At 36.4% G+C, this 11,678-nt stretch overlaps 1 protein-coding gene across 2 annotated transcripts in view; it reads left to right on the forward strand.

Moving 5' to 3' along the window:
• The window catches only part of NDFIP2 (Nedd4 family interacting protein 2), a 55,243-nt gene extending 45,314 nt beyond the window's left edge, over nt 1–9,929 (forward strand). The window contains exons 6-8 of one of the 2 annotated variants that reach the window (XM_054719885.1): nt 5,425–5,491; nt 8,318–8,423; nt 8,656–9,005. In XM_054719885.1, the coding sequence (XP_054575860.1) occupies nt 5,425–5,491; nt 8,318–8,421 (171 nt within the window). In that variant the 3' untranslated portion in view covers nt 8,422–8,423; nt 8,656–9,005. Of the gene's footprint in view, nt 1–5,424; nt 5,492–8,317; nt 8,424–8,655; nt 9,006–9,631 lie in introns of those variants that run through there. The other variant, XM_008144038.3, reaches the window with a different exon arrangement.
• Nucleotides 9,930–11,678: the final 1,749 nt, after the last annotated feature.

The raw sequence follows: 11,678 nt of genomic DNA on the forward strand, positions 1-11,678 counted from the left end.
CCTATACAGTCCAGTGGAAGAACCTCCTCGTTCACCCAAGCTGGGCACTGTGGGGGTGTCCCTCCCTGCCCCCAACATGGGCTGTGTATACCCTCCTGTTGTAGTTGAGCCTTGATTGCTGTTGGCACCTTAATGGAAGGGATTTACCCCCAGTCTGATTGGTTGTAAGGACTGGCTGCAGCCACTGACCTCTGACCACTGTGGAGAATCAGCTGCGCAGGGGCTCACCTCATGGAGCAGGATTTACTTTAGCAGGGCTCTAGTGCCTGCTGAGTCTGATCCTTGAGTGTGTCACTTGTGGAGGTGGTGGTTTTGTAGGCGGCAGGAATGGCACCAGGTACTAGACTGGTGGAGTTGGACTGGACCTGGGTTCAGCAACCTTGGTACTTGAGTTCTGGCTAGGAAGAATTAAGAGCCAAGACTCAAACTATAAGAGAACATTATTTATAACTAGAGGCCCGGTAGGATCGGGCCTAAACAGGCAGTTGGACATCCCTCTCACAATCTAGGACTGCTGGCTCCCAATTGCTCGCCTGCCTGCCTTCCTGATTGCCCCTAACCGCTTCTGCCTGCCAGCCTCATCACCCACTAACCACTCCCATGCCAGCCTGATTGATGCCTAACTGCTCCCCTGCCAGCCCGATTGCCCCTAACTGCCCTCCTCTGCAGGCCTGGTCCCCCTCAACTGCTCTCCTCTGCAGGTCTGGTTCCCCCCAAACTGCCCTTCCCTGCAGGCCCAGTTGCCCCCAACTTCCCTCCTCTGCCGGCCTGGTCACCCCTAACTGCCCTCCCCTGCAGGCTTGATCGCCCCCAACTGCCCTTCCTTGCAGACCTGGTCCCTCCCAGCTGCCCTCCCCTGCTGGCCATCTTGTGGTGGTCATCTTGTGTCCACATGGGGGCAGCCATCTTTGACCACATGGGGGCAGCCATTTTTGTGTTGGAGTGATGGTCAATTTGCATATTACTCCTTTATTAGATAGGATAGAGGCCTGGTGCACAGGAGGGGGCCAGCTGGTTTGCCCTGCAGGATGTCCTGGATCAGGGTGGGGGTTCCTTGGGGCATGGGGCGGCCTGGGCGAGGGGCCTGTGGTGGTATGCAGGCCGGCCATGTCTCCCAGCGACCCAAGCGGAGGCCCTGGTATCTGGGATGTATTTATCTTCTATAATTGAAACTTTGTAGCCTTGAGTGGAGCCAAGTCTCCTGCTTGCTCTGTGGCCGCAGCCACTTTTGTTGGGATTTATTTATCTTTTATAATTGAAACTTTGTAGCCTTGAGTGGAGGCCAAGGCAGACCAGGGCTGCGGAAGCTTGGCTTCCTCCATCACTGGGGGCAACTCAAGCCTCCTGCTCTCTCCAGCTCCGTGGCTGCCGCCATTTTTGTTGGGATTTATTTATCTTTTATAATTGAAACTTTGTAGCCTTGAGTGGAGGCCTGGGCCAGCCAGGGTGTGCGGAAAGCTTGGGTTCCTCCATTGTCGGGGAAACCCAAGTCTCCTGCTTGCTCCGTGGCCGCAGCCATCTTTGTTGGGTTAATTTGCATACTCACTCCTGATTGGCTGGTGGGCGTGGCTTGTGGGCGTAGTGGAGTGATGGTTAATTTGCATATTACTCTTTTATTAGATAGGATGTCACAGAAGTAGAAGAAATGGGCTTAGGAAATAAGTTATAGAAGCAAAGGAAGGGCCCTAGGAGCTTGGGAGTGAGGAAGCTAATGGTAACAAGCCTGGGGGTGGAGATGGAAAAGGAAAAGGCTTGGGCTTGTTCCCTGGAGGGAGAGCTCACTGGGTGCTACATTCTAAGGGTTTTAAGGGGAGGTCCCAGGAGAAGATTTTAATAGAATATTCAGCAGCTTTTCAGGTGTGTCCTTTCAGGGTCTAGGTCTTCACTTATTGATTGGTCTGCTCCAGGGCAGGGGTCATTATTCAATGCAGCTGTTCCTTAGGTCAGCCATGGAGTTGCTGGTCTGGTTTTGTTGCTTTTCTGGGCCTGGAGCTGAAATACAACTGAGGTCTAAATGTTATCTCTAGGGAGAAAAGGTCAGGGGGTCCAAACCGCATGACCAGTGATATGCTAGGGCCGTGGTCGGCAAACTGCGGCTTGCGAGCCACATGCGGCTCTTTGGCCCCTTGAGTGTGGCTCTTCCACAAAATACCACGGCCTGGGTGAGTCTATTTTGAAGAAGTAGCATTAGAAGAAGTTTAAGTTTAAAAAATTTGGCTCTCAAAAGAAATTTCAATCGTTGTGCTGTTGATATTTGGCTCTGTTGACTAATGAGTTTGCCGACCACTGTGCTAGGGGAGGAAAGGTCACCCTGGGGGTAAGGTCCCACCCTTCAAATTGTCTTTTGCTAGTCACCCAGGGCTTTCCACCCTGGTGACCTTCTGTGCCTGGCTCATCATCCTTGCTGTGCTCAAGTCTGTCTAACTGCCTACCACAGTAAGGTGGTGCTTCAATGTGGTCTGAAGTTGTCCACTGGGTATGCTGGTTCTGGGGTCTCCTGGGAGGTGCAGGCCAAGGTCAGCCACTGTGGTCTGCCCAGGGGCCTCCCAGCATGAGCTACAAAGTGATCTGCAGATGACTGCTACTTGTATTGGACTTGGAGGTGCCCAGGTGAGTCCTAAACTGCAAACTAAGGTCGGCTGCCACTAGTGCTGAGCATGGGGCCAATTAGCGAGAGGTATGAGGCTCACCAAGATAGGCCATTCATATGGAAAAGTCAGTGGAAACAGCTGAGTGGGCCTGCAAGTTGGGTATGGTGGGCTCTCAGGGAATCCTGGGGGTGGTGATGGGGGCAGGGTGAGCCAGGTTGCTGGAGACTCAGATATGGCCCCTGCTTGCCGACTTTGGCAGAAGGGCTCAGAAAAGGAATAATGGCCTCTGCACACACTTTTATCTGGGAGAAAGCTGTCTCTTCAGCTCTCACCTTGATTTCAGATAGTTCAGTTCCTCCCCATATATCCCTGGTGCCTTTCAAGCTGCTGCCCTAGTGGTGGAGCTTAGAGTGAGTGAGTCTGAGTCCGAGTAAGTGCATGCACCTGTACACAGGCTCTTTAAGAGAAACTGCCTGGGACTCCATCAGCCCTCCGTCTTATTCAGCCTCAATCTACACTGATTTTTACAGTGAGAAATTATGGGGACTTCTCTTCCTAGCACTGGAACCCTGGACTGGGAGGTCTGGTGTGGGGTTGGGACCCCTCTTTCTTTATGGGGGACCTCCACAGCTGAGATATCCCTCCTGATTTTTATCCGCCACCAGCCCGTTCATGTCTCTTCTCCTCCTACCATTCTCCATGTGGCTCTTCTTTATATTCTTAGTTGTAGGACTTCCATTCTGCTAGATTTCAAGCAGCTATGAATGATGGTTGTTCAGGAGTTTAGTTGTACTTTTGATGTGGTTGTAGGAGGAATCGAGTACTGCATTTTCCAGCTTCTTCTCAATTCAGTGTCTCTTCTAATTCTGTAATGCCTCTGTACTTTACTTTTATTATAGTGCTTCAAGTAATAAATTCCCCTTAGAGGTCAGTGCTGAGAGAAAGGTTTTTTTCCCAAAAGCTTGGTTGTTTCCTTTTATTAGACAATAAGTCATTTCTAAGTCATACTGCTGCCTTCTTTTTTATTTCTGAGTTGCCATGAACTTCAGATTTATTGTGAGTATCTTTTGTCCAAGATTCTGACATTATTTCTATCTAAGGCTTTTGATGTTTTTATTATTTCATTCATTCATTCATTCATTCATTCATTCATTATTCATTTTGTTAATTCTCATCCGAGGATATTTTTTCCCATTGATTTTTAGAGAGAGTGGAAAGGGGTGGGGGGGGGGGAGAGAGACAGAAAATAATATTGGAGAGAGAAACATTAATTGGTTGCCTCTCGTATTCACCCTGACCAGGAAGTGAACAGGTGACCGTTCAGTGCATGGGATGACGCTTAACCAACTGAGCCACACCAACCAGGGCTACTTTTTTTTTTTTTTTTAAACAACAACTTGACTCAACCCTATAATTTGTAGTGTTTTAAAACATTTTGATAACTCAGTAATGAGCCCAAAAGCTTATTTACCTTTTTTATATAGTGAGTTTCTTTGACTTCAAGGTGAAGGTAATTATATTCTTTTCTTGGGAGTAAATAAAAAAATAGCTTTAGGTAAATATTTTGGGTGAAGAATGACATTGTTCTAATTTTCTGGTTGCCTCTTGCTGTGTAACATTATATATTAAATATGTTTTAAAATTAGAAAGTTAAAAAAATAATTGCTTTGGTTCTTTACTTCTTTTTCTTAGCCTATAAAATCTGTATAAAAACCTTTTATTTCTAATTATTACTTTATTAAAAATAATTTAGTGCTATACTTTACAAGCTATATTTTCCCAATTTTCTAGTTCTCCCTTCATAGTACATATTTTAGAGGTATTGGAGTATGTGGGATTTGTATCTTTAATGATAGTAGTAAATTTTTAACCTTTGAAAATTCTGAAACTCTAAGCTGAGAATTTATATCATGGTTCATTTATAAATTATAAATATTTCCTGTAAAAGTACTTAAAAGGCTTTAAAAAACAGACTAAAAAAAAACAGTTATTTTAAGTGTTCAGACGCTAAAGGATAATAGGGAAGAATTGTCTGAAGTAGTCCTGAAGAAAATTAGATTGAAATTTTAAAAAGCTTTTAAATAATAAATCTTGATGATTAGAGTCTAATCAAGGAAAAGTACCCATGTCCAGTATCATCAAACCCTGCCTTCCAACTGCCTGTTCATATTCTCATTTTAGAGAGACTATAAAACTGCCTACCATAGCCACTAATAGGAACTGTTGAAATGCCACTTAAAGGTTCATTTAGCTGTTCACAGCTCACTGTTGGGAACTGAAAGCTGGCGCATCAGTTTGAAAATAAAAAGACTAATGAGTTGGGGGTCTTTCTGTGCCTAGTATTCTTGGCAGTAATTAGCAGTAGGGAGTGTACAGAGGGTCAAAAACTCTTCCTTTTAGAAGTCAACAGAACATATCTATCTGATAAGATTAAACTAATGTGGCTTTGGTGCTAATATCTAAAGTAGCGGATTGCTGTAGAGTATTTGGGATGGTAGTCATGGCTTTGAAAATTATGAAAAAGGATCTGACATGAACTCTTTAATGAGAAAATGTTGTATTCAGATATATAGCATTTACCTTTTTTTCCTTATAAGCAGATGAAAATTGATTTTTTTCCAAAACATTTTATATATGTTTGTTACATATAAAAGGTTTTTTTTCAGATAATTTTATATGTATGTCATTATTTTTTTCTTCTCTAATTTTCTTTTTATGCTGCTTTTAAGTGCTAAAGATTATTTGAGATAAATCATTCTGAAACTGAGACTAATCTATGATTTTCACATTTAAGTACACAGACATGATGAATATATTTATGTTCACTCCATAGTTTTCTGATTATTTTACTGGATATTTCAATGGACAATATTGGCTTTGGTGGATATTCCTTGTACTTGGTAAGTTTATTCTTAATGCATTTTACTTTAATATTTATTTAGTTTAATTTTGGTATTTCCTAAAACTTTAAGGTGTAAATACATTGTGTTACAAATTATATGGAAATAAATCTACTGTAAATTTCTCATGTCCAAACACTTACTTCATCATGTCAGCTATTCATATAATTCTACATAGTACTCCAGGTTTCTTAGATTGAAAATTCAGAGCCATTCAGTTTAAAGACTCACTGGTTTAATGACAATTGAATGCTACAAAACCTGAAAATCCTAATATGGTTAAAAATAATTGCCTTCAGTATTTATCTTGGAAAATATACATACATAATTTCTTTTAATGATCTTAGGAAATGTTGAGAGTAGGATAGTTGGATGTTCTATCCTGTTATTTTTGGATCACTAACACATTCTTTATACTTCTGAAATGTACTCTGCATTAGTCATTAATCAGCTAGACATAAGCAAAGGTTTCATGCCTAATGATCACTGTACTTCTTTTGAGTTGTCTCCTTACAAGGCATATCTTTTATTCATATTGATGAATTTTGGACATCCAATTTTTGTTCTCCTGTGTTTTTAATGATGTATAATTAATTTAACCTTAAAATCACATTATACCTTTAACCCGCATTTCAAATTCATTTACCGACATGAAGTGTACATTTTGTTTCTACTTAGGTTTAAAAGCCCACATTTCTGTGGTAGAATAATTGTACCAGAAAATAATAGCATTTCAGTAGGTGGCAGTCTTCTCCTTGAGATTTTATTTAGTCCTGCTATTGGACCTTTAGGATCTTTTGGGACATAACTTCTTAGTGGTCACTTAAGGTCACTAAAGATCCTGGATTCTTTCTCTAATAATTATAGTGAAGTTATTATTCTAGTGTTGTGATTTTGTTGGCTCATACAGGTTTCAAACAATTTATGTTGTTAGTTATATTTTGACTGCCTGAATTCTGTGTGTGTTTTTTTTATTGAGTTTCTTACTTAAAAGTGAAAAAAATGTATAAAGTTTATTATGTAGTTAAGCATATTAATTGAGTATATTTGCTTATATATATATATATATATATTACTAGAGGCCCGATGCACGAAATTCGTGCAAGAGTAGGCCTGCCTTCCCCCCGCTGCCGGCACCAGCTTTCCTCTGGCACCTGGGACCTGGGCTTCCCTCCGGCCACCAGCAGGCACCCGGGACCCAGGCTTCCCTCACAGCCCCAGCTTCGTCAGAAGGACATCCAGAAGGATGTCTGGTCTAATTAGCATATTATGCTTTATTATTATAGATTAAGAGATTAAGGAATCTTAGGAAAACAACTGTGGGGTAGAGTGGAGTGCAGAGGACAACCCCAGTTGCACATCAGAGTCATGATCTAGCCTTTAGGGGAATGTGAAAATTTACTCCATGATAAAAATGTTGCTCTCACATACACTCAAAAACGTTGAGCACTTTGTAGAACTCAGAAACAATAGCTGCTGAGTGGTTTCTAGGTATGGATTGGCTTATTTTAGAAAATGCTTGACCAGAACAAAATATGTCTTAGAAATAGCAGCTTCATAGCTAAAAAAGGGATTTCACAAATAATTTTGGTTTACATTTTTCAATAATGTTTTTACATTTGGATCACAATGTCCATTATCTTTGAACAGCATCTGGAAGGACATGCAGTGGATTCAGAGTGAGTCACAAATGGAAGGAGTTAGGATATAGGAAGCAGATGGGATCAGATTTAGCTGAAATTTACACCACTTGTTTAAGTCATTGTTTGAATATCTCTTCTATCTTACCATTTGTTTGTTTTCTTAGTGCTTTGATTACTTGGAGTTGGAGCACAAATTTAGTTTGGGACTTTGCATTTTAAACTAACAAACTCTTCCTCCTTAGAGGAAGGTTGCATGCATACATGTCTTCTGTTTTTGTTTTTGACCCCACGATTACCTGGTTAAAAATTTACTGGAGTTAATGTTTTTCTTAGAATTGTATGCTTAAGTATATCAAAGACTTAAGTCTACTAATAATGTTACTGCTTTTTATACTTAACTAACATTTTTCATCTGAAACTTTAAAGCATTTCACAAACGTTTTTTAAAATTATTAAGATATCTATGATTAAGTGGTTATTATTTAAAAATACTGTTTTACTGAAGAGAACACTGACATAGATAGGAGATTACTAGATTGCTGCTTCCCAAGTTTTCTTTCCTGATTCTTATCTTAATTTTTATTTTATAAATTTATCTTTTATTACTTAAAAAATAAGCACTAGTATTTAAAATTATTTACATAATGCACATATCTTTAAATATAGATTTCACCGATGACAGACACTTGATATTGCTAGACAGGCTTATTATCCCACAATTGTTATCATTAACATGCATACATTCTCTCTTGAACACTATTTTCTATCAGTAAATATGTCTTAGTTTGTTTAGTAGCTACATTAATTGAAAATTTGGTAAAATGGGATTTTTATAAGTTGAATCAGTTTAAGTACATTAGGTAACTTTGCGATTTAAAGAAGTCAATAAATTTATATTTTTGTGTAATTCTGGATTTTCATGGCTGGATTTGCTTTACTTTAATTTTTACTTTAGATATATTTAGGATTAATAAGTTGAAATATTTTAAGGTGGCAGTAAAATTTTATCATATTTCCTGATGATGGAGTTATCATTATAATGTTAAATATACTATGGAATGAATGAAATTCTACAGATAAGTTTCTTAAGCCAAGAAGATCTTGTTTATTATTGTCTATTTTAAATATATCATGCCACCCTTCTCTATAAGAACATAATATATTTGTATTATTTCAACCTCAGGCCTGCTCCTTTTCTTCAGGGGATTTGTTAATTATCTGAAAGTCAGAAACATGTCTGAAAGTATGGCAGCTGCTCATAGAACAAGATATTTCTTCTTATTATAAAGGTAAGACCTATTAATATATTAACTCTTTTTATTCCCTTTATTTATTTATATTCCCTAGATACATACTCAATGTTTAATATGTACTCATGTTTTTTACTCAAATATAGCATATTAAATATTTTATTCTGTTAACAATCAGCTTATTTAAATTTAATATGTTGTGAACTGTTAAAGATAATTTAGATTTGTAAACTTGAATTTAATAAATTTAATTTTTTAAATATATAATTAGCAAACTGAAACTTTGACCACAGGATATGAATGAAATAACCTCCAGCACAAAATTTGAAGGCTTGAAACAAAACATGACAAAGCACTTACACCAGAAGGGATGGGCATTTTGCATAAAACAATGTGAAATTCACATAGACATCTGGTTAAAAGGACAAAAAGCAAATCTGTGATTGAAAAGCAATTTCCCATGCACTGATCTTAACAAACTGGATCAAGGAATTAAAGTTGTATGAAAAAACTAGGAGCTCTGTTACTGTTTTCTTAATGCGCGACAGTTTGTATCAATAATGAAGGCTACAACTTGAATAAAAGGAAATATAAAGAAATGAGCAGAGGTGTTTTAAGGTATTTGAACTATATAAGCAAAATATCTGCTAAAATATCTTCTAGATTTATCTACAAGTACAAAATGTTTCAAAGTTGCTATATATTAAGTATAATCTTTTAATAAATTGTGTGGTTTGTGATTTGGTTGCTTAAAATTTATTTTTAACTTAAATGAGTTTTATGTAAGCTACCATACTTCACTTATTTCTGCTGGAGAGTACAATGGATACAACTGTATTTCTGGATCATATTAATGTATCATTTTAAATGTTCCATTAAGATTTCCCTCCATTAAGATGTTGTATTTTCTCTTTAATCAGTAAAATGTTTTTGCACACAGTGACATTAAGAATTTGTCAGTTTTGACTGTAAAAGGCAAAGTAATTTTTACAAATTTAAATAATGTTCTGTGAGTATTCAGTATGATTATTTTGTTTGCATTTTCAAGAGTCTAAAATATAATATAAAAGTTTTCTAGATGGTCTCCTAATCTTTAGAATATATTTTGATAAATGCTACTCTATGTCATTTTTATCAAAAGAACATTGTATACTTGATATAGTACTGCTATAAATGGGTTTTTACTGTATTATCATTTAGATAAATGCAACGTAATACATTTTAAGACATTCTCTCTTTGTCTCTAGACTGCATCAACCAGACATTCCTTTCTTACATCAATGTGAAATTTCCAGATCATCTTGTAAACCTACAACTTTAATAGGATAGAAGACTACTAATAACAGAAGACAAATTAGTTAAAAGATAGAGCTTCAAAATTGGATGACAGGGTGGTTTATGCTTAAAAGCCACTTCTGTTCATTCTCTTAAATATTTATATTTCATTTGTTTTGTGCAGTTGTATCTGTGCCCCTTCAAAAGATTTGCATATACTTGAAAGACACCATAAAGTTGTATCAGTAAAGTACAGTCACATTTTGTTAATCAGTGTTTGATGTATTTCAAAGAGTTGAGTGATAAACAGTCTTCTAGCATGTAAATGCCATTGACTTCTGACCTGACTTTTAGTATAATAAAAATGAAATTATTAACCATGTCAAATGCTTTAGTTTCTGGCTCTCAGATTCATTTAGTAACTACACATGAAACATCCTTTGGTAGATATAAAGTTTTTTTTTGAAACCTGCAGTGCTGATTATTAGAAAGGTTATGTCAGATTTTTGAACATGATTTTTACATCATTATTTAGCAAAGCTCTTTCTGTAAATAAAGATGCATAAACTACTTTCTGCATTGTTTTCTTAGAAAATTGTGTCTAGATATCTTTTCATTAATTTTAAAATAAGTGAACTTAATATATAGAGAAAATTTGGGTGTTAAAGATAGAGTTTGTTTTAGGACAAATTTTAAGAAAATATGGGTATTCCACATACCCTTTATAAGAAAAAAAATTTAAGGGACAAGCTGATTTTAGGGATTCTCAAATGAGAAGCTTGTTTTTTTAGCATTGACCATCTTAGAGATTCTTATAGTAAATGATTGTATTAAATATTTATTTTATTTCATTTAAGACATTTTTGAAAATTAATTTTTGAATAAGATTCTCATTTGCATTTGTCTTTTAAAAAGCCAATAAAAGTATCTTTCAGTATCATTGTAATAATTTTTAGATGTTTAGGTTGTTAAATTTAGCAAGTAAAAACTTGTACTATTAATAGCTTCTTGCTTTGTGATTGTAGGGTTAATTTGTAAAAATCATATCCTGATATGCAAAATATGTCTTCAAGTATGGAAATGAGTCTGTGGAATATGGGGATGTGGGGTGTGTTTGTGTGTTGCAAGAGTGTGTGTGTCACCATTATTATAACTGGAAACTACATTCATAAGCTACTACATTTTGCAAATCATTTTGTGTCTCATTTATTTTTATTTTTAGTTATATCTTTGCTTTTGAATGTCAACATTAAAAATAATGGGAATTATATACTCTTTTAAACTTAAAAATCATTTAATACAGGTAAATAGAACATATGCTTACAATTGATTGTTTATTATTAGACATGACTACTACAAAAAGATACACCTAAAACTATTCAGGGACATTTTCCATTTCTGGAAAAAAAAAAAAAAAAAAAAAGATTATGCTTTATAATTTCTTTTGTATTTATCTGTATTTTCTGATTTATTTTATTGTCTTTGATAATAAAACATACATTTTTGTTTTTGCTAATTGAGCCTATTTTTTGTTTGCCCTCATTCAGTCTCCTCCTCTGCATAGAATTGTATTATTGATTTAAGTACCTGTGTTACACCCCTTGAAATAGAACAATAGCATGGGATAAAGAAAATAATATTTAATTTAGTTGCCTGATTTGGAAATTAATTAAAATTAGAATGTACTAATAAGAAATGTAAACTCATGCTAGATCCCTTATATTAATTATACTTTGTTCTTTTAATAATTTTTAAATGAAATTAAGCTATGCTGCATGCTAATTTTAAATTATTAGATCAGATACTTGGTTTCTGAATATGTATATGTCACTTTTGATCCAATATCAAAACTTCACTCGTTGTTTTGATTTTTGTTTCACCAAATCATAAGATTCAAGTGTGTAGGTTGTCTAATTTTCTGTAACTGGTACAATTCAGTGGTAGGCTTAAATCTCATCACCCACTCGGAGGAACCAGGATATTATTTTTTAAAACTTTTACACCCCCTTTCAGATTCAT

Source organism: Eptesicus fuscus, chromosome 8, assembly GCF_027574615.1.
Source record: "Eptesicus fuscus isolate TK198812 chromosome 8, DD_ASM_mEF_20220401, whole genome shotgun sequence".
Taxonomy (NCBI): Eukaryota; Metazoa; Chordata; class Mammalia; order Chiroptera; family Vespertilionidae; genus Eptesicus; species Eptesicus fuscus.